Source organism: Lethenteron reissneri, chromosome 46 (genome assembly GCF_015708825.2).
Source record: "Lethenteron reissneri isolate LAM-NWPU_2019-01 chromosome 46, ASM1570882v1, whole genome shotgun sequence".
Lineage (NCBI taxonomy): Eukaryota > Metazoa > Chordata > Hyperoartia > Petromyzontiformes > Petromyzontidae > Lethenteron > Lethenteron reissneri.
The window spans coordinates 1,468,703-1,492,245 of record NC_083824.1 but is presented as its reverse complement, the minus strand read 5'-3'; the positions used below and the strand labels follow the sequence as shown (position 1 = coordinate 1,492,245).

The window sequence follows — 23,543 nt, the reverse complement described above, 5'->3', positions numbered from 1 at the left end:
ATATACATGCCCGTCTGAAGTTTGCCAATGAACATCTGAATGATTCAGAGGACAACTGGGTGAAAGTGTTGTGGTCAGATGAGACCAAAATGGAGCTATTTGGCATCAACTCAACTCGCCGTGTTTGGAGGAGGAGGTGGAATGCTGCCTATGACCCCAAGAACACCATCCCCACCGTCAAACATGGAGGTGGAAACATTATGCTTTGGGGGTGTTTTTCTGCTAAGGGGACAGGACAACTTCACCGCATCAAAGGGACGATGGACGGGGCCATGTACCGTCAAATCTTGGGTGAGAACCTCCTTTCCTCAGCCAGGGCATTGAAAATGGGTCGTGGATGGGTATTCCAGCATGACAATGACCAAAAACACACGGCCAAGGCAACAAAGGAGTGGCTCAAGAAGAAGCACATTAAGGTCCTGGAGTGGCCTAGCCAGTCTCCAGACCTTAATCCCATAGAAAATCTGTGGAGGGAGCTGAAGGTTCGAGTTGCCAAACGTCAGCCTCGAAACCTTAATGACTTGGAGAATATCTGCAAAGAGGAGTGGGACAAAATCCCTCCTGAGATGTGTGCAAACCTGGTGGCCAACTACAAGAAACGTCTGACCTCTGTGATTGCCAACAAGGGTTTTGCCACCAAGTACTAAGTCATGTCTTGCAGAGGGGTCAAATACTTATTTCCCTCATTAAAATGCAAATCAATTTATAACATTTTTGACATGCGTTTTTCTGGATTTTGTTGTTGTTATTCTGTCTTTCACTGTTCAAATAAACCTACCATTAAAATTATAGACTGATCATGTTTTTGTCAGTGGGCAAACGTACAAAATCAGCAGGGGATCAAATACTTTTTTTCCCTCACTGTAGCAACGCAACGTTATTTTAAGTTTTGGTTCATATTGTATCACCTACACGGGAGTTATGTTGTTATGGACGGACAGACAAACGGAGCGCAGAACAGAGAGATGTATGGATGGACAGCTAATTCAAACAAACTTTCAGTCTTATTAGGTAAGCATTACAAAGTGTGTATAATTCATATTCATGAGTTTTGCTACAAAGATCCATATTACATTATACACTAATGTCGTCCCAATCATGTGTAATGCTTCCGTCTTTCTACCAAATGGCAATCTTTTGTGAACAGTCAATCAACTGCTATCATGCTCCCATTCATTGTTTGATATGACGTCTTCAGGCATGCATCTATCAATCAGATTCTGGGAAAAAATAATGAATATAAAATACCATGATAACCTACACATTTTTAGGCTGTCAAAAGGCAATTTACATGAAAAAGTAATCAGTGCATGTTACCGCAATTCCATTTGAACCAGAAAAAGGACACTCGCAAAGAAAATGGAATAGGAGATGAACAGTGTACAAAGACACTTGGAAAGGTGCACGCTGGGAATTGCACTGAGAGACATGAAGACGGAGTGCATAGATCGGGAACAAATGAAATTAGATGCTTGATATTGGCTGTTTAAGAAAATAAGTCTTCTTGGGCAGGATGCATTTCTGGCCGAAGAACAAGTATTATGGAAAAACTGGTAATGGAACGGCAGGCCACCCACACCTTTTGCATGTGACGTGAGGGGTGCCAAGTGTCCTGCCCCCTTGGCTGCTCTGTCTTCTTGTAGAGCAGCAGTAGCCAACTGGGCGTCTTCCGACCCACATGCGGCTCTTTAATCCACCACATGCAGTTCTTTTTAAAGGGCATAACATAGAACACGCTTTCACAGTAGCAAAGAATAATGAATGTCCCCCGTGCTGTGCCGAAATCTGTCAATAGAAATACACTTGGCTCTTTGCAGAACTCATGGGTAATTTTTGGCTCTTGATCTGTTACAGGTTGGCCACCCCTGTTGTAGAGAGATGCAACCAGGACCGGATTATGACATTGCTGGGGGCCCTAAGCTATGTCAAGCTTAAGAGGCCCCATCGAAGAATACCTCTATATTTTTGTCATATCGGAATGAAAAAAAACATTTTAGAGAGTCTTTTTTCCTCGTCTCTTTTATTTTTCAACCGATTATGTAAAACTTGACACTTCATATCAGATATTTTTTTGTATATTTAAAGGCCCCTCATAATGTGATCCCCTAAGCTCTAGCTACATGAGGGGCCTTCAGAGTACAGGTGGTTTTCCATCGGCTATTTGCCCAGCCAAGCCAGAACTAAACCGTGAAACCCTGGCCTCCCATCGGATTCTGGCTGGGGGCCAAGCAGGGCCAGGGGCGGGGTTAATAATTTCCGTTATACATATCACTATCTGCACGCGACTCGACTCGTTTATTGCAAGTAATGTCAGCAGCACAGGCTCATGTCCTGCAGTGGGAAAACAACCTGGCGCCTTCTGAGCCACATCACCATGGCCTCGATTGTACAGTGGAAGGAGATATATTATTTGGATGATTTTGCTGCTGTAAATTCCAATATGGTAAGCGATCTCGTTGCGCTATCATTTATGGGCAGGTCACTTCTGAAAAATAAGCTAATGGTTCGGTGGGCTTTGCCTGGAAAGATAAAAATAGTTTATTTTTATATATTTTTTAAGCAATTTGTTTACCTTTCCTATATTTTGCACTCCTGTCGTGTTTTTGTATTGCTTGTTGTAGCGCTCTGACCCGCCCCACCTTGACATCTGTGAAAACTAGCTACATAGCTCATCGGAATCCCCCAGTATAAATACATATTTTGATTCTGATAAATCTCTCCCAAGTCGGTCACTGGGACGACGTCGCTTGGGGGCTGCTGTCTCACCTCACCTCCTGTCTACTTTGCGCTCCCGGGCAGGTGGAGGGGGCGGCCTATGTGGGCTCATTCGTGTGGCGCACACGGCCCGCGGGCCTGTGGGCCCGGCCTCGCGGAGAGAACATGCTGGACACCGGGGCACCCTTCTACGACACGTACCGCACGGCCGACGGGCAGTATGTGGCGGTCGGGGCCATCGAGCCTCAGTTCTACTCCGCCCTCCTCAAAGGTCTGCCGTGTTTAGAAATCCTCGGAAGTCCGGCACTACTAGAACTACTTCTTTTGTATTGCATTTCAAAAGCAACGGAATTTATTTGTGCGCATATACATGTTTACTTGTGTACGTTTGCAGCCGTTATGCCAATCCACTGCTGTATTGAGGGCCTCCCCATGCCGTGCGGGTCTTGGGGGTTCAATTACCATACTTCAGTATGTTGCTCAATGTGGGATGGTGAAGGTGGGGAGCATATATGTTGGAGTACAGTACACCAATGTATTTTATGCACTGTCCCATGCAACATCCTTTAACACCCATTTTATACACGGTGTTCACCCAGCCAAGAACTAACCAGGCTTCACCCCAGCTTAGCTTCTGATATTTTGATGCGATTGAGTGCAATCCGGGTGATTTGGCCAAAGGCTCCCATTCCATTTGTACCTCCTGCAAAAATGTGTATTGGGGCAATGACTGCAGTGCAGTTACAATCACGCGACTCCTTAATCCTGCACTGTTATCGGAGGTGGCCGCGCCAGCCATGTGCAGTAGCCCAGCACTTGTGTCCATGGAACTCAACTGAGAGCTCGGAGGATTTGTCAGGGCATCATTATAGATGTAAAAAAAGACAGCATTTTTATGCAGGGAAATCAAGAGCATCTGCCTGGCGAAATCAGCTCTTGAAAATTGTACAGATTTCTCACCCGCCGCCACCCCCCCTTGGCTGTGTGCCTCGACGGAGGCAATTTATTGACTCATTTAAATTCCTGGCGAAATTCCTCGTGGGAGAGAGGTCTCTGGGTCCCCCGGGGGCACGCTCACAAGTGGGACGAGAACGCGTGCGAGTCAGACCAGGCGAATCGGGTTTTGCAGGAAGCCACGGGGGAGCGCAGAGCCAGCGGCGAACCCTACGCCCCGATTGTGCGTGTGAAGGAGGAGGACCGAGAATATAGCGAGCGAAGGAGCGATGCAGTCGGCGCCCGCGTCTAATTGGAACGTGTCAGCGTGCTTTGTATGGCCGTGTGTGATACGTAGGTTATGTGCCAGCCGCCCCCGCTGCCAGGGTTTTGGCACTCCCCAACCCGCCGTGGTTAAACCTCCCGCTAAGGTCGCGCCTCATGGAGAAGTCACGATGCTCTCAATTAAACAGCGTCAATGGAGCGCGGGGGGGAAAAAAAGGGGATGCAGAAACTGTGACTGAAAAGTGCTCGGGAGCGGCGTCCACCATTTGAAACACGAGCGCGACAAATTAAAAACACAAAACAAGATGGTAATCACTCGCTGACACGATTACCATCTCGTTAATCGCCCACTAGTTTTGGGGCTGTGACATCATCACGGCCCAGCAGTGGTGCGTTGGCTGCGTGTTGCAGCGGTATGTGGTTTCGAACCCGGCAGGTCGCTGTGATTATTGCTGCAGGTGTACTAGCCGTAATTGCACGCCACCGGCTACTCGGTGGATGTTAACCATGTTGTGCCGGTGTCATGGTCTACATTTGTCAAATGAAATAAATTACAGGGGTCCCCCTATATACGTCGCCCCGATGTACGTTGTTTCGCACTCACTTTGCCGACTTTCTGAGGAACGCAACGTAACATTTATTGAGGATTAGCAGCGTTAGTAGACTTAGGATCTGGCACGAGCAATAAACTCTGCCTGCGGGAGTGCGATCCGTTGCTTGTTTTAAAATTACCTCATTTGTACGACGTTTCACTGGAGATCAGAACCGGCATCTTCAGATATTCGCAAAAAGGCAGGACTCAAGTGATTGCCTGCGACTTAATTGACCTGGGTCCTTAAGTAGGTCTCATTTACGTCATCAGACCGGCCATGACGTCATCACACCACCCCTGCAGGTTAACCGGATATTGGAGTTGATTGCATATTGATTGGTTGTAACTTACAGGGTTAATTAGTGTAATAATAGTTGATCGCAGATTGTTTTTACGTACTTTACAGGGTTCATTCGTGTAATTAGGTAAATATTTTAATTCGTGAAAATAGGCTATCCTTAATTATGTTAAAAATAATAATTGAAATGTATAATGCGCATTCCACCCTAGGATCCCAATGCATAATGCAAGAAAAGTAGGAAACAAAAACAAAACCAGAGCAATCGACCAAACTAAAGAGTTGGTCAAGGCCTATTTCAGTGGTAAGTGAAGACGGCGCTCTGGCCCCATGACGGCTCAGGGGTGTAGCGTGCAGCTCGCAATTGGAAGGTCGAGAGTTCAACTCCGAATTGGGTCTTGACTTATCCCTCCAGTGTCGTCCCTTCGGGGCCAAAGAAACGAGTGACATTTAGTGGGATAGCCAACAGTGGTCCTACGGAGGGACCCGCCGCCGCCATAGGAATGTGGAGTTTCTTCCGTTGGCTCTGCAGCGCTGTAAAGAGGAGATGAGCACCGATGCCTCAGTGCTCACTTGAGGCAGGAAATCATTTCCATTTTTTGCATCTTCAAGTCAGTGTTGTGTTGAATAAAATAATTATTGACATGCCATTGCACGATAGAGGGAGTTAATTTATGTCTCTTCCTTGAATAAATGTCTGCGAATTTAGTTAAAACAGCTGGCCCTCCTCGTTTGATCATTTCCACACTTATTCCAATCTGGTACAGGAGCGTTCCAGTTTGTTCATGCTGTGAATGAGAAAATATCTGCATGAGATTGCTTGATTCTCTGACATACCTCGCGAGATGGTCCGTTTTGCTAAAGGCCACCGTTAGTAAATATTCAATTATCGAAGTAGTGCTTTCTTTGACCCATCATTTATGACACCTGCAATCACGCATGTGTTTGTGCGATAATTTACATTACCATTATTTCCAGAATGGTTTTACACAATTGTGCATCTTCGATATAGTTTGTCTGTATTCGTTCATGATGGTTTTTTTAATCAAAATTTGTACGTATATAGCAGCATCAATCATGAAAATCGCATCTCAAAAACACTGCGCAATTTTTAACGCAGCGCAATTTTTGCACAGATGAGCAGGGAAAACCACAGACAAGTGGGAAGGTGGCCAGAACCGGAGCTACCAGCAGTTGCCCAAGCTCTGTGGTCTTATTTTGATGTGTTTGGCCAACTCCATTAATAATGAACACCGCTTTCCACAGGTGTTCGTTGTGCGGGGTGGTCGTGTAGCGGTTAGCGTGCCGCACGAGCTCGACGACCCGGGTTCGATTCCCACTCATGGCCAACACCAGTGATGATTATCTGACCCGGTCTTGGGCTTCCCGTAGCTCGACTCGGCCTCAAATGAGTACCTGGTGCAGTGTGTAAACATTGCCACTCGAGCAATAAAGACGGCTGGGTGTGGTGCTGGTCACCCACCCCCTGTGCTGTGCCGGCCTTCATTGGTGCTCGCTAATAGCATTTGCCCCAACAGTCTTTGAAGTCTATATGGGGAATCTTTATTTCGTTTATTTGTTTTAGAAAACCAGAACACATGGAGAAAACCACGCGTGCCAGGATGAGGTCACACTCAATCTCCTCTACAGATGGACTACCGATGGAAATTAATGTGCATTCCATCCTAGTGTAATAAAGCTCGTTGAGGCAACTTCTGGATTTCGTCTTTTATTCAACTTATCTTACAGTTTACTCCATGCTGCTGACAGGGCCATGCCCCCAGGCTTCCCCCCATTGGCTGATAGGCAGCATGAGAGGGACAGATATAGAGAGAGAGACGCACTGCCACGTGGCAACTCGGAGCCCCGCTCCCGCGTGGCCTCCCCCCTCTGTCCGTTCCCGTTCTGACCACGTGTCGTCCGTCTCCACCCCTATTTAATACCCGGGTCACGTGGTATGTTTCCGCCAATCCTCGTTAGCCTGCATCAAATCTTCCAGGATCCATCGTCAGCTCCCGGGACCACGCCCCTGACTCATCTCCCCATTGGCTGAGGCCAAAGCCAGCAAAACCAATCCTTATAGCTGTCACCTTTCCATCACGTCAGGGCCCCCAGGCTTCCCCACATTGGCTGTAAACCAGGACCGGCAGAGCCAATCACCATGACGAGTTGTGATACGTCAGTGAGCCGGATATAGCCTCATTACACTAGGATCTCAACTGACCGCACCGCCATCATGCTCTGGTGAGCCAGGAGATGGCGACCTCGACGCCGTTGGGTAGTCTGAGCTTTGCCGAGTCGTGTGATCCACCAACTGGCCACGTGTAGCATGGCCGTGATCTCAAGGTAGCTTGTTCGCGATGATTTGCTCTCCCTCCCACTCTCAGTTCACTACACTATAAGTTAACGCATTCATTTGGGTGCTGCCATTGAATTATTCAAACAACTCAGCACATTTGTCAAGAACACCCTGGCCTGAGAAGGAAATGGTAGACATTTCAGGCAATGGACCTTCTTCATGGCACGTAAATGAAGAAGGTCTATTGTGCCTGGGCACCACTGCTAATGTAGCAGTATGACTAAATATATATATTTTTACTTCGATGTAATAATTTTGCTTCTTTATGGCTTTCAGTCTATTGCTTAGAGTAAGTGTAAATTATTCTAACTCCTGCACTTTGTTTTTCATGTTAACGGTCTTGATGTTGCCCGTGATTAGCTCTGCCCTCTCCTTGGCAATGTTGAATTGTAACTTACATCGCACCCTTCCCGTTTCGAGTTTTATGAAGGGAGGAGACATCTCTGACAATCTGGGGTTTGTCCATCAGAATCGAGTCAATTTAAAATTTTCTCATTGGGACTAATTTTTTTAACTCAATATCTCAAGGGTGCCAGTGCAGTGGTAACACTCACGGCTCGCAGCAATAAGGGTCTGGGTTCGATTTCCTACTTCAGCAGTTTTTTTTCGTAGAGTTTGTATGTCCTCCCCTTAGTCTGTGTGGTTTTCCCCTGGTTTTCCGGTTTCCTCCCAGAGAGTCTTTCATGAGGCTTTCATCAGTAAAGAAACATAATTATGTTCGAAAATAAACATTTTACATATTCTCCAATCTTATTACTTTTGAATAACGTTGTTCATTATCACCATGTGCCTTCTGGCTTTGAACTCTAATAGGCATCCTCCCCTCTCATGTCCCTCCGAGGTGCCAGAGCCTCTTATCTCTGCACCTGTTTCCTACCTTCACGCTTGAAGCTGCCTATTATGGTGTTGTCCCGTGTTCTGCTCTCATTTAAAAGTTGATTCATTTTCGTTGCACATTTGGTCTATTTGTACGTATTTCAATGCATGCTGTTGTGACATATATTTGATTTAGCTTGTAGCGGTTTCGACAGTCTTAATGTTAGCCGGAATATGATTCTTAGACAGGCTAAGAATCATACTCCTCCATTATTCCGGTCACGTTTCCCCTCATGCTATAAACGGTTGCCACTCTTTACACACATGGAGTTCTCTTGAGTTCGCACCTGGTTAAACAAATTAAACTCTTTCTGAAAATAACTACTTCCCTAGTTAGATTCCCTGGAATCCGTCTCCGGCTCAAAGTGGGCACGGTGGAGTCCGCGTGTCATACGGAGTCTGCGTGTCGTGCGGAGTCCGCTGGTATTTACGGAGTCTGCATGTTGTACGGTGGAGTCGCGTGTTGCACGGTGGAGTGCGTGTGTAGTACGGTGGAGTCCACGTGGAGTCCGTGTGTAGTACGGTGGAGTACGCGTGTTGTACGTTGGAGTACGCGTGTTGTATGGTGGAGTACGCATGTTGTATGGTGGAGTACGCGTGTTGTATGGTGGAGTACGTGTGTTGTACGGTGGAGTACGCATGTTGTATGGTGGAGTACGCGTGTTGTATGGTGGAGTATCGCATGTTGTATGGTGGAGTGCGCGTGTTGTATGGTGGAGTGCGTGTGTAGAGGTGTAATTATGCATGGGCACGGATGGCTAACAAACACAAGGGGCGTGGTTAGAGCCGTACACAGAGGAGGTGCTCACACCAACGTCCGCACTCATCCCCCACGGGCCCCTCCCGGGGGGGCCGAGTATTATAAAAGGTGGTGAGCCGGAGGGCTCGAGGTCGGGTATTAGCTTAAACCAGCGAAGACGGAAGACCAGCTAGAATAGGCCCCGGAGCTCCCCTGGCTCGCTGTCCTTGTCAGGGCCGACCAGGGCAAGCCGGTGGCGTGGCCCCGAGAGCCCAGACTGACGTTCTTATAAGAGCCGGTCTGGATACTCAGGGTGCCGGGATCCCAGCTTGACCAGGGCTGGGATAGGTAGCCTCCCCTAGCTCCGTAGTGGAGGACTCGGGCGTAGGTTAGCGGGGTTAGATGTTGTGTCTCCCTGTTAGACGAGTGAAGGGGACGATACCCCTTTAAGTACTGTGTGTACCCGTTACTGTGCACGAGTTGGTGTTAATAAATAAGTGTGCCTCCGACCCCGTCGTCCAAGCCTCCTAAATACTTACTACATCTGGCGTCAGAAGTAAACGTTCAACGATGGACACACGAGGGACGACACGTACCAGGGATTCGGAGATGGAAGACACCACGGCTGAATCACCACCAGAGATGGCCGAGGTCGGATCGGAGCAGCCGGGGCCGAGTACACCCGCGCTGCTACGACAGGAAGGGGGGGATGCGTCGGCCGAGGGACTTCGGCTGGCTCACTCCCGCCTGGCGGAGCTGCTCTACGCTGCGGCCGCCGCGTTGGAAGAGATCACGCGGCTGGGGGCTGGAGGGGCTGCGCGGGACGACGACAGCAGCCGACGCGCGGCCACATTTCCCGCCACCCCGACGCGGCTCGCGGTTAAATTTCCCGCCATCACTACAGTGCGAGCAGAGGGCGGGGCCGGCCCGCGTCAGATGACTGCTGAGGGCCAAGCACAAGCCGTGACATCATCAACACCGGCCAGCGCGTCAACAACGGAGCGACCGGCGATGCCATGCTCGCAGCCCGCCCTCACTGTAACGTTTGCTGGGAACGACGGAGCGCGATCCGCAGCCACGGACGTCGCGTTACAGCAGCGTCTGCCGCCTCTCAAAGAATTCGTGGGCGCGGACGGAGACTGGGGCGGCTTCAAAAGGCGGTTCATCGCTCATCAGGAGATGGCGAACTGGACGGACGCCGAAGCACTACGCGCGCTGCCGGCGATGCTGGACAACGACGCCCTGGCTACTCTCACCTCGGCGCCTAAGGAAAAGCGTGCCACGCTGCACTTGGCGCTGCAGCTGCTGTCAGCTGTCTATGGCCCGCCTTCGGACTGCAGGCAGCTATTCCACGATCGTCATCGGGGCGCCAACGAATCGCCCCTGGCCTTCCGGACGGCTCTCCTGGCCCTGGCAAAGGCAGCTTTCCCGCGGATGGACGAGGAGGAGGTGGACGCTATGGTGGCTGAAAAGCTGCTGCTACTCGCTGATGAGCTGGATGTCGCCGTCTTGGCTCAAGACGACGCAGAGATGTCGTCCTTGCTGGTCGCGTGCCACATCCACGGGGGCTTGCGGTCCCTGCGTCGCAAGGCCGCCAAGGGGGTGGCCGGCCATGCCATGGCGGCCACCACCCTCCCATCGGAGGGGGTCTGCGGGGTGGAGCGGCGGGGGGAATGGAGATCGGCGGCACCACAGGCTCGGAACGGACCGAGCCGCCAGGAGCAGCCCAGGCCATCTGGGGCGCTCACACGGTGCTACAACTGTGGCCTTCAAGGCCACGTTGCGTCAGGATGCCGGGCTCCCCGTCAGCGCGGGGCGACACCTCGTCAGGACGCCCCGCCGTCTCCACCCAAGCTCCAGCAGAGAAATACGGCGAGTCGTGGCACCTCACACGTTTGGCCCATGCACACATCCGACACACACTCACGCGCTGAAACGAACAGGGCTCGCAAATCGACGGCCGTTGCGTCAGATTGTTCTGAAATGCGGCGAGCGCTCCAACTGGGTCAGTGGTCGGAGCTCGCCCATCGTGTCGTTGCAGCGTCGGCGGGATCGTCGGTCGTGGTCGGTCATATTGATGGGGTAGAGGTGCGGATTTTAATTGACACAGGGGCATCGGCGACCATTATATCTGATTTGATTTATAACATCCTTCCCGTTCAAAGTCGTCCCTTGCTCCCCGTTGACGTGCCATGCTATGCTGCTAACGGGGGCTCGCTGGGCATCTTTGGGCAAATCCGCGCCAGAATTTGCATTGGAGACATTAAATTATCCGGGCCTGTTTTGGTTTCCTCCTCACTGGCGGTTCCGTGCCTGTTGGGGACAGATTTCTTGGCCAAAATGCCCATTCGTATCTTGATTGACCAGGGGTGCATCGAGCTCCCGTCGGGCCGACGTGTTACATTTTTGTCTTCCCCCGCCACGGAGCGTCGGGCGTTTGCGACCGTGCAGGCGCTCGTGACAAAAACTGTGCGTGTACCCCCGGGGGCTCAGATGCTCGTCCCTCTTAGGTTGCGTCGGCCGTTTGCCGAAAGGGTTGCGGATCGGGGGGTCTTGTTGGGACCATCTCGGGCCGGGGTCAATGGACCCGATTTGCTAGCGGCTCAGACCATGGTGAAAGGGGATGGGGACCCCTTCATTGCAGTCCTTAATGTAGGATCGCGAACGGCCGTGGTTCCTCAAGGGACCGTGCTTGCACACGCAACGCCGGTACCCTATGAGGAACCACTCGTGGGTCAGGTAAGCACCGATCCTCCGTCGCAACCGCATTCAGACTGTGATGACGGATGGCTGGATGCCATCCGTCATCACAGTTTTGCGCGGGATCAGAGGACCTGTCCGACTCGCAGCGTGCGCAGCTGCGAGTTCTCCTGAACGAATTTGCCGACGTTTTCAGTCAACACAAATTTGATATTGGTTGTACTAAATTGCTGCGACACCATATTGACACGGGTGACAGCGCGCCAATCCGCCAAAATCCCTTTCGGTTGAGTCCCGCCGAAAAGGATCATGTCAAATCGGCCGTTGATGACATGCTAGCCGCCAATATCATTTCCCCTTCCAACAGCCCGTGGGGCGCGCCGATCGTTTTGGTGAAAAAGCACGACGGCTCACTGCGGTTTTGTGTCGACTATCGGCGATTGAACAAAATTTCTGTGGCAGATGCGTACCCGCTTCCTCGAATGGATGAGTCGCTCGATGCCTTGGCGGGGGCGCGATTCTTTTCCACCCTGGATTTACTTTCTGGATTCTGGCAGCTTCCTCTGGATGACGAATCCAAACCTAAGACGGCTTTCCGTACACCGCAAGGCCTCTTCCAATTTAACCGCTTGCCGATGGGCTTACATTCTGCGCCAGCAACTTTTCAGCGGTTAATGGAACTGGTCTTGGCAGGCTTGCAATGGGATTCGTGTTTAATTTACTTGGACGATGTCATCGTCTTTAGCAAATCATTCGATGAACACCTCCAGAGGTTGCGTGCTGTTTTTCTAAAAATGCGGGCTGCCAATTTGAAATTTAAACCGCAGAAGTGCCATTTGCTCCGCGAATCGGTGCGGTATTTGGGTCACATTGTGGGGCGCTCGGGGATATCCACTGATCCCGCCAAAACGGAATGCGTCAGCTCCTGGCCAACTCCCACCTCGGTGGGAGAGGTCAGGAGTTTCATTGGGTTCGCGTCGTACTACCGACGGTTTGTGGCTGACTTCGCTACGATCGCGAAACCATTGCATGCCTTGACGTCCAAGGGAGTCAGGTTTCATTGGGGGCCGGAGGAGGAGGCTGCTTTTTGCGCCCTCCGGAATGCCCTGGTGGTGGCTCCGCCGTTGAATTACCCCGATTTCTCACAACCCTTCTTGCTCGATACAGACGCAAGTAACACGGGCATTGGGAGCGTGCTGTCCCAGCTCATTGGGGGCGTAGAGCATGTGGTGGCTTACGGTAGTCGAGTACTGTCTCCGGCGGAACAACGGTACTGCGTTACCCGTCGGGAATTATTGGCAATTGTTTATTTCATTCAGCAGTACCGCCCGTATCTGTACGGTCGGCGTTTCACCGTCCGTACAGATCATGCCGCTCTACAGTACGCCCTGCGGGTTCAACAACCATCGGGGCAGTTGTCTCGATGGTTGGAGATTCTCCAAGACTACGACTTTGTCACCACATATCGTAAGGGCATCCGCCACACGAACGCTGACGCCCTGTCGCGGTTGCCACCCACTTCGGAGTGCGCCTGCCTCTTGGGTTCGAGGCGTTGTAGGCCCCCGAACGTGACCACCGATTCGGTCTTCATGGCCGCCGCCGATGCGCCTTCGGCTTCGGGTCCTATCGAGCAAGAAGGGAGGGATTCATTGCTGGGGTTATCGGTTGCGGAGTGGGGACGCCTCCAAATGGAGGACACCTCCCTCCTCGCTCTGCGCCGTCGCACCGGGGGGGTGGGTCCGGGGGTGGAAAACGTTGACTCGTGGGGGTTGTTCCAGGGGCTTTTAATGCACTGGGACGGAAAATCCCGCCGCCAACGGCTCGTGGTGCCTGCAGCATTGAGGGGTAAGGTGGTATGGGCTGCGCATGAGCGGCTCCTGCACTTGGGGGTTCACAAGACCTTTGCCATGCTCCAGCTCGATTTCTTCTGGCCGGGCATGGCAAAGGACGTGGGGGATCTCCTGGGGTCGTGCACGCAATGCGCGCAGCGGAAGCCACCAGCGAGGGGGTCCAACCCTCCGCTGCAGTCCATAAAGGTTTCCCGGGTTAACGAGCTCGTTGCTCTGGATATTCTCGGCCCATTTCCCGCTACACCCAGGGGAAATAGGTATTTATTGACAGGGGTCGAATACTTCACGAGATGGCCTATGGCCTGGCCTCTGGCCAACCAGTCGGCAGCAGCCATCGTGGAGGCCTTTGTCCAGGGCTATGTCCTCGACAAGGGTGCTCCAGAACGGCTGCTGACTGACCAGGGTAAGAATTTTTCGGGGAAACTCCTCCGCGAGGTGTGCGACCTCTTGGGTACGGAGAAAATTCAGACCTCCCCGTATCACCCACAAACTGATGGGATGGTGGAACGGCTGCATCGGACTATCACGTCCATGCTGTCCCAGCAGGTATCGGAATCCCAGACAGATTGGGACCTTCGCATTGCCGGTGTGTTACAAGCCTACAGGATGGCTCCCCACGCGGCCACCGGATTTTCTCCTTTCTTTTTAATGTATGGCCGCGAGGCTAACCCCCCTGTGACGACCCAGCTCAAGCTCTCGGCGCCTCAGGCGAAGTCTACCTTGTCCGAACACGTTAAATTTAACATCGCCAAATTATCTGAGGCGCGGGAAGCGGCCGTGCAAAATTCTGAACTCCGCCAGAAGGCGAACGAGAGGCTTAGGCTGGGGCGGGTACATGTGTTCAAATGGAAACCAGGGGACCGGGCATGGTTGCACTGTCCCCAGGTGCCGCTGGAGACCTCGTCAAAGTTGGTACGGCCGTGGCGGGGGCCCGTGGAGGTCGTACAGGTCTTGCGGCCGCAATGTGTTCGCGTCAAATGGGGGAGGCGTCGGTGGTACGTGCACCCCTCAAGGTTGAAACCGTTCATTGCGCCGCCCCGTGGTTCACACACACACACGCATGGCCAAACGTGTGAGGGGTCCGCCGATTCCCCGACGTCGCTGCTCTCGCCTAACCTGACATCAACTGTTCCATCTCCAGGTGCAACAGGAGTGATGGGTCCACGCCCGCCAACCCCTTCCGGGGGGGTCGGGGGTCACTCGGCTGCGAAGCCAGACTCTCTCGCACCCGGACCGTCAACAACCGCCACTGAGCGTGCCGGGACGGGCCCTTGTGACGGGCCCGCCGCGAGAACGCGCGCCAAAACGCGCAGACTATTGTGAGGTCGGCCGTTGGGGGGCCCTTGCGGACAGTGGGGGGAGGCGTCCGGAGTGTGTGTATATATGTTGGTTTTGGGGAATGGGGTATTTATTCGGGGGGGGGGTGCGTCGGGTTATTTTTTTTCTCTTGTTGTTGTTGTTATGGTTGTCATTGTTCTTGTTAAAATTACGTGAGGCACACACGGTTTTGGGGTGGGGAGCACCTTTATTCTGATTTTGTTGCAGCCGGGGACGGCTGCGAGCTGTACAGGGGGGGGGGGGGGTGATGTAGAGGTGTAATTATGCATGGGCACGGATGGCTAACAAACACAAGGGGCGTGGTTAGAGCCGTACACAGAGGAGGTGCTCACACCGACGTCCGCACTCATCCCCCACGGGCCCCTCCCGGGGGGGCCGAGTACTATAAAAGGTGGTGAGCCGGATGGCTCGAGGTCGAGTATTAGCTTAAACCAGCGAAGACGGAAGACCAGCTAGAATAGGCCCCGGAGCTCCCCTGGCTCGCAAGCCGGTGGCGTGGCCCCGAGAGCCCAGACTTACGTTCTTATAAGAGCCGGTCTGGATACTCAGGGTGCCGGGATCCCAGCTTGACCAGGGCTGGGATAGGTAGCCTCCCCTAGCTCCGTAGTGGAGGACTCGGGCGTAGGTTAGCGGCGTTAGATGTTGTGTCTCCCTGTTAGACGAGTGAAGGGGACGATACCCCTTTAAGTACTGTGTGTACCCGTTACTGTGCACGAGTTGGTGTTAATAAATAAGTGTGCCTCCGACCCCGTCGTCCAAGCCTCCTAAATACTTACTACACGTGTGTTGTATGGTGGAGTACGTGTGTTGTATGGTGGACTACGCGTGTAGTACGGTGGAGTACGCGTGTTGTATGGTGGAGTTCGCGTGTTGTATGGTGGAGTACGTGTGTTGTATGGTGGAGTACGCGTGTTGTATGGTGGAGTTCGTGTGTTGTACGGTGGAGTTCGTGTGTTGTATGGTGGAGTACGCGTGTTGTACGGTGGAGTTCGTGTGTTTTACGGTGGAGTATGTGTGTAGTACGGTGGAGTACGCGTGTTGTATGGTGGAGTACGCGTGTTGTATGGTGGAGTACGCATGTTGTATGGTGGAGTGCGTGTGTTGTACGGTGGAGTACGCGTGTTGTATGGTGGAGTACGCGTGTTTTATGGTGGAGTACGCATGTTGTATGGTGGAGTGCGTGTGTTGTACGGTGGAGTACGCGTGTTGTATGGGGGAGTACGTGTGTTGTATGGTGGAGTACGCGTGTTGTATGGTGGAGTATGTGTGTTGTACGGTGGAGTACGCGTGTTGTATGGTGGAGTACGCGTGTTGTATGGTGGAGTTCGCGTATTGTATGGTGGAGTACGCGTGTTGTATGGTGAAGTTTGCGTATTGTATGGTGGAGTACGCTTGTTGTATGGAGGAGTACGCGTGTTGTATGGTGGAGTACGCGTGTTGTATGGTGGAGTGCGTGTGTTGTATGGTGGAGTACGCGTGTTGTATGGTGGAGTACGCGTGTTGTATGGTGGAGTACGCGTGTTGTAAGGTGGAGTACGCGTGTTTTACGGTGGAGTACGCGTGTTGTACGGTGGAGTACGCGTGTTGTACGGTGGAGTGCGTGTGTTGTATGGTGGAGTGCGTGTCTTGTATGGTGGAGTTCGTGTGTTGTATGGTTGAGTGCACGTGTTGTATGGTGGAGTGCGTGTGTTGTACGGTGGAATGCGCGTGCTGTATGGTGGAGTACGTGTGCTGTATGGTGGAGTACGCGTGTTGTATGGTGGAGTGCGCGTGTTGTATGGTGGAGTTCGCGTGTTGTATGGTGGAGTACGCGTGTTGTATGGTGGAGTACGCATGTTGTATGGTGGAGTTCGCGTGTTGTATGGTGGAGTTCGCGTGTTGTATGGTGGAGTACGCGTGTTGTACGGTGGAGTACGTGTGTAGTACGGTGGAGTCCACGTGGAGTTCGTGTATAGTACGGTGGAGTACGCGTGTTCTACGGTGGAGTACGCGTGTTGTATGGTGGAGTACGCATGTTGTATGGTGGAGTACGCGTGTTGTATGGTGCAGTACGCGTGTTGTACGGTGGAGTACGCGTGTTGTATGGTGGAGTACGTGTTTAGTACGGTGGAGTATGTGTGTAGTACGGTGGAGTACGCGTGTTGTATGGTGGAGTACGCGTGTTGTATGGTGGAGTATGCATGTTGTATGGTGGAGTATGCGTGTTGTACGGTGGAGTACGCGTGTTGTACGGTGGAGTACGCGTGTTGTATGGTGGAGTTCGCGTGTTGTATGGTGGAGTTCGCGTGTTGTATGGTGGAGTACGCGTGTTGTACGGTGGAGTACGTGTAGTACGGTGGAGTCCACGTGGAGTTCGTGTATAGTACGGTGGAGTACGCGTGTTCTACGGTGGAGAACGCATGTTGTATGGTGGAGTACGCATGTTGTATGGTGGAGTACGCGTGTTGTATGGTGGAGTTCGCGTGTTGTATGGTGGAGTACGCGTGTTGTATGGTGGAGTATGTGTTTAGTACAGTGGAGTATGTGTGTAGTATGGTGGAGTACGCGTGTTGTATGGTGGAGTACGCGTGTTGTATGGTGGAGTACGCGTATTATATGGTAGAGTGCGTGTGTTGTATGGTGGAGTTCGTGTGTTGTATGGTGGAGTACGCGTGTTGTATGGTGGAGTACGCATGTTGTATGGTGGAGTGCGTGTGTTGTATGGTGGAGTTCGCGTGTTGTATGGTGGAGTACGTGCGTTGTATGGTGGAGTACGCGTGTTGTATGGTGGAGTTCGTGTGTTGTATGATGGAGTTCGTGTGTTGTATGGTGGAGTATGTGTGTAGTACGGTGGAGTGCATGTGTTGTACGGTGGAGTACGCGTGTTGTATGGTAGAGTATGCGTGTTGTATGGTGGAGTACACGTGTTGTATGGTGGAGTTCGTGTGCTGTATGGTGGAGTTCGTGTGTTGTATGGTGGAGTGTGTGTAGTATGGTGGAGTATGCGTGTTGTATGGTGGAGTTCGTGTGCTGTATGGTGGAGTTCGTGTGTTGTATGGTGGAGTACGCGTGTTGTATGGTGGAGTATGCATGTTGTATGGTGGAGTACGCGTGTTGTACGGTGGAGTATGCGTGTTGTATGGTGGAGTACGCGTGTTGTATGGTGGAGTTCGCGTGTTGTATGGTGGAGTATGCGTGTTATATGGTGGAGTACGCGTGTTGTATGGTGGAGTTCGCTTGTTGTATGGTGGAGTTCGCGTGTTGTATGGTGGTGTACGCGTGTTGTACGGTGGAGTACGTGTAGTACGGTGGAGTCCACGTGGAGTTCGTGTATAGTACGGTGGAGTACGCGTGTTCTACGGTGGAGTACGCGTGTTGTATGGTGGAGTACGCATGTTGTATGGTGGAGTACGCGTGTTGTATGGTGGAGTACGCGTGTTGTATGGTGGAGTTCGTGTGTTGTACGGTGGAGTTCGTGTGTTGTATGGTGGAGTACGCGTGTTGTACGGTGGAGTTCGTGTGTTGTACGGTGGAGTATGTGTGTAGTACGGTGGAGTACGCGTGTTGTATGGTGGAGTACGCGTGTTGTATGGTGGAGTACGCATGTTGTATGGTGGAGTGCTTGTGTTGTACGGTGGAGTACGCGTGTTGTATGGTGGAGTACGCGTGTTGTATGGTGGAGTACGCATGTTGTATGGTGGAGTGCGTGTGTTGTACGGTGGAGTACGCGTGTTGTATGGGGGAGTACGTGTGTTGTATGGTGGAGTACGCGTGTTGTATGGTGGAGTATGTGTGTAGTACGGTGGAGTACGCGTGTTGTATTGGTGGAGTACGCGTGTTGTATGGTGGAGTTCGCGTATTGTATGGTGGAGTACGCGTGTTGTATGGTGGAGTTCGCGTATTGTATGGTGGAGTACGCTTGTTGTATGGAGGAGTACGCGTGTTGTATGGTGGAGTACGCGTGTTGTATGGTGGAGTGCGTGTGTTGGATGGTGGAGTACGCGTGTTGTATGGTGGAGTACGCGTGTTGTATGGTGGAGTACGCGTGTTGTAAGGTGGAGTACGCGTGTTGTACGGTGGAGTACGCGTGTTGTACGGTGGAGTACGCGTGTTGTACGGTGGAGTACGTGTGTTGTATGGTGGAGTGCGTGTCTTGTATGGTGGAGTTCGTGTGTTGTATGGTGGAGTGCACGTGTTGTATGGTGGATGGCGTGTGTTGTACGGTGGAATGCGCGTGCTGTATGGTGGAGTACGTGTGCTGTATGGTGGAGTACGCGTGTTGTATGGTGGAGTGCGCGTGTTGTATGGTAGAGTTCGCGTGTTGTATGGTGGAGTACGCGTGTTGTATGGTGGAGTACGCGTGTTGTATGGTGGAGTTCGCTTGTTGTATGGTGGAGTTCGCGTGTTGTATGGTGGAGTACGCGTGTTGTACGGTGGAGTACGTGTGTAGTACGGTGGAGTCCACGTGGAGTTCGTGTATAGTACGGTGGAGTACGCGTGTTCTACGGTGTTGTACGCGTGTTGTATGGTGGAGTACGCATGTTGTATGGTGGAGTACGCGTGTTGTATGGTGCAGTACGCGTGTTGTACGGTGGAGTACGCGTGTTGTATGGTGGAGTACGTGTTTAGTACGTTGGAGTATGTGTGTAGTACGGTGGAGAACGCGTGTTGTATGGTGGAGTACGCGTGTTGTATGGTGGAGTATGCATGTTGTATGGTGGAGTACGCGTGTTGTACGGTGGAGTACGCGTGTTGTACGGTGGAGTACGCGTGTTGTATGGTGGAGTTCGCGTGTTGTATGGTGGAGTTCGCGTGTTGTATGGTGGAGTACGCGTGTTGTACGGTGGAGTACGTGTAGTACGGTAGAGTCCACGTGGAGTTCGTGTATAGTACGGTGGAGTACGCGTGTTCTACGGTGGAGAACGCATGTTGTATGGTGGAGTACGCATGTTGTATGGTGGAGTACGCGTGTTGTATGGTGGAGTTCGCGTGTTGTATGGTGGAGTACGCGTGTTGTATGGTGGACTACGCGTATTATATGGTAGAGTGCGTGTGTTGTATGGTGGAGTTCGTGTGTTGTATGGTGGAGTACGCGTGTTGTATGGTGGAGTACGCATGTTGTATGGTGGAGTGCGTGTGTTGTATGGTGGAGTTCGTGTTGTATGATGGAGTTCGTGTGTTGTATGGTGGAGTATGTGTGTAGTACGGTGGAGTGCATGTGTTGTACGGTGGAGTATGCGTGTTGTATGGTAGAGTACGCGTGTTGTATGGTGGAGTACACGTGTTGTATGGTGGAGTTCGTGTGCTGTATGGTGGAGTTCGTGTATTGTATGGTGGAGTGTGTGTAGTATGGTGGAGTATGCATGTTGTATGGTGGAGTTCGTGTGCTGTATGGTGGAGTTCGTGTGTTGTATGGTGGAGTACGCGTGTTGTATGGTGGAGTATGCATGTTGTATGGTGGAGTACGCGTGTTGTACGGTGGAGTATGCGTGTTGTATGGTGGAGTACGCGTGTTGTATGGTGGAGTTCGCGTGTTGTATGGTGGAGTACGCGTGTTATATGGTGGAGTACGCGTGTTGTATGGTGGAGTTCGCCTGTTGTATGGTGGAGTTCGCGTGTTGTATGGTGGAGTACGCGTGTTGTACGGTGGAGTACGTGTAGTACGGTGGAGTCCACGTGGAGTTCGTGTATAGTACGGTGGAGTACGCGTGTTCTACGGTGGAGTACGCGTGTTGTATGGTGGAGTACGCATGTTGTATGGTGGAGTACGCGTGTTGTATGGTGGAGTACGCGTGTTGTATGGTGGAGTACGCATGTTGTATGGTGGAGTACGCGTGTTGTATGGTGGAGTACGTGTGTTGTACGGTGGAGTACGCATGTTGTATGGTGGAGTATGTGTTTAGTACGGTGGAGTACGCGTGTTGTATGGTGGAGTACGCGTGTTGTATGGTGGAGTATGCATGTTGTATGGTGGAGTACGCGTGTTGTACGGCTGGAGTACGCGTGTTGTATGGTGGAGTACGTGTGTTGTACCGTGGAGTACGCATGTTGTATGGTGGAGTATGTGTGTAGTACGGTGGAGTACGCGTGTTGTATGGTGGAGTTCGCGTGTTGTATGGTGGAGTATGCATGTTGTATGGTGGAGTACGCGTGTTGTACGGCTGGAGTACGCGTGTTGTATGGTGGAGTACGCGTGTTGTATGGTGGAGTTCGCGTGTTGTATGGTGGAGTACGCGTGTTATATGGTGGAGTACGCGTGTTGTATGGTGGAGTTCGCCTGTTGTATGGTGGAGTTCACGTGTTGTATGGTGGAGTACGCGTGTTGTACGGTGGAGTACGTGTAGTACGGTGGAGTCCACGTGTTCTACGGTGGAGTACGCGTGTTCTACGGTGGAGTACGCGTGTTGTATGGTGGAGTTCGTGTATAGTACGGTGGAGTACGCGTGTTCTACGGTGGAGTACGCGTGTTGTATGGTGGAGTACGCATGTTGTATGGTGGAGTACGCGTGTTGTATGGTGGAGTACGCGTGTTTTATGGTGGAGTACGCATGTTGTATGGTGGAGTACGCGTGTTGTATGGTGGAGTACGTGTGTTGTATGGTGGAGTACGCATGTTGTATGGTGGAGTATGTGTTTAGTACGGTGGAGTATGTGTGTAGTATGGTGGAGTACGCGTGTTGTATGGTGGAGTACGCATGTTGTATGGTGGAGTATGCATGTTGTATGGTGGAGTACGCGTGTTGTACGGTGGAGTACGCGTGTTGTATGGTGGAGTACGCGTGTTGTATGGTGGACTTCGTGTGTTTTATGGTGGAGTACGTGTGTTGTATGGTGGAGTACGCGTGTTGTATGGTGGAGTTCGCGTGTTGTATGGTGGAGTTCGCGTGTTGTATGGTGGAGTACGCGTGTTGTACGGTGGAGTACGTGTAGTACGGTGGAGTCCACGTGGAGTTCGTGTATAGTACGGTAGAGTACGCGTGTTCTACGGTGGAGTACGCGTGTTGTATGGTGGAGTACGCATGTTGTATGATGGAGTACGTGTGTTGTATGGTGGAGTACGCGTGTTGTATGGTGGAGTACGCATGTTGTATGGTGGAGTACGCGTGTTGTTTGGTGGAGTACGTGTGTTGTACGGTGGAGTACGCGTGTTGTATGGTGGAGTATGTGTTTAGTACGGTGGAGTATGTGTGTAGTACGGTGGAGTACGCGTGTTGTATGGTGGAGTACGCGTGTTGTATGGTGGAGTATGCGTGGTGTATGTTGGAGTATGCGTGTTATATGGTAGAGTGCATGTGTTGTATGGTGGAGTTCGTGTGTTGTATGGTGGAGTATGTGTGTAGTACGGTGGAGTGCATGTGTTGTACGGTGGAGTATGCGTGTTGTATGGTGGAGTACGCGTGTAGTACGGTGGAGTACGTGTAGTACGGTGGAGTCCACGTGGAGTTCGTGTATAGTACGGTGGAGTACGCGTGTTCTACGATGGAGTACGCGTGTTGTATGGTGGAGTACGCATGTTGTATGGTGGAGTACGCGTGTTGTATGGTGGAGTTCGTGTGTTGTATGGTGGAGTTCGTGTGTTGTATGGTGGAGTATGTGTGTAGTACGGTGGAGTGCATGTGTTGTACGGTGGAGTACGCGTGTTGTATGGTGGAGTACGCGTGTTGTATGGTGGAGTACACGTGTTGTATGGTAGAGTGCGTGTGTTGTATGGTGGAGTACGTGTGTTGTATGGTGGAGTACGCGTGTTGTATGGTGGAGTTCGTGTGTTGTATGGTGGAGTTCGTGTGTTGTATGGTAGAGTGTGTGTAGTACGGTGGAGTACGCGTGTTTTATGGTGGAGTACGCGTGTTGTATGGTGGAGTACGCGTGTTGTATGGTGGAGTGCGTGTGTTGTATGGTGGAGTGCGTGTGTTGTAGGGTAGAGTACGCGTGTTGTATGATGGAGTACGCATATTGTATGGTGGAGTACGTGTGTTGTATGGTGGAGTACGCGTGTTGTATGGTGGAGTACGTGTGTTGTATGGTGGAGTACGTGTGTTGTATGGTGGAGTACGTGTGTTGTATGGTGGAGTATGCGTGTTGTATGGTGGAGTACGCGTGTTGTATGGTGGAGTACGCGTGTTGTACGGTGGAGTGCGTGTGGTGTATGGTGGAGTATGCGTGTTGTATGGTGGAGTACGCTTGTTGTATGGTGGTGTGCGTGTCTTGTATGATGGAGTTCGTGTGTTGTATGGTGGAGTACGTGTGTTGTATGGTGGTGTGCGTGTCTTGTATGGTGGAGTGCGTGTGTTGTATGGTGGAGTATGCGTGTTGTATGGTGGAGTACGCTTGTTGTATGGTGGTGTGCGTGTCTTGTATGGTGGAGTTCGTGTGTTGTATGGTGGAGTTCGTGTGTTGTATGGTGGTGTGCGTGTCTTGTATGGTGGAGTGCGTGTGTTGTATGGTGGAGTATGCGTGTTGTATGGTGGAGTACGCTTGTTGTATGGTGGTGTGCGTGTCTTGTATGGTGGAGTTCGTGTGTTGTATGGTGGATTACGTGTGTTGTATGGTGGTGTGCGTGTCTTGTATGGTAGAGTGCGTGTCTTGTATGGTGAAGTACGCGTGTTGTACGGTGGAGTACGTGTGTTGTACGGTGGAGTGCATGTTTTGTACGGTGGAGTACGCGTGTTGTATGGTGGAGTACACGTGTTGTATGGTAGAGTGTGTGTGTTGTATGGTGGAGTACGCGTGTTGTATGGTGGAGTTCATGTGCTGTATGGTGGATTTCGTGTGTTGTATGGTGGAGTGTGTGTAGTACGGTGGAGTATGCGTGTTGTATGGTGGAGTACGCGTGTTGTATGGTGGAGTATGCATGTTGTATGGTGGAGTACGCGTGTTGT

The 23,543-nt window shown here is 51.6% G+C and overlaps 1 protein-coding gene across 2 annotated transcripts in view; it reads left to right on the top strand.

Moving 5' to 3' along the window:
• The window catches only part of AMACR (alpha-methylacyl-CoA racemase), a 116,152-nt gene that overhangs the window by 22,017 nt on the left and 70,592 nt on the right, over positions 1 to 23,543 (top strand). For both annotated transcript variants that reach the window (XM_061570875.1, XM_061570874.1), the window contains one exon: positions 2,800 to 2,986. In XM_061570875.1, coding sequence (XP_061426859.1) covers positions 2,800 to 2,986 — 187 coding nt within the window. The remainder of the gene's footprint in view (positions 1 to 2,799; positions 2,987 to 23,543) is intronic.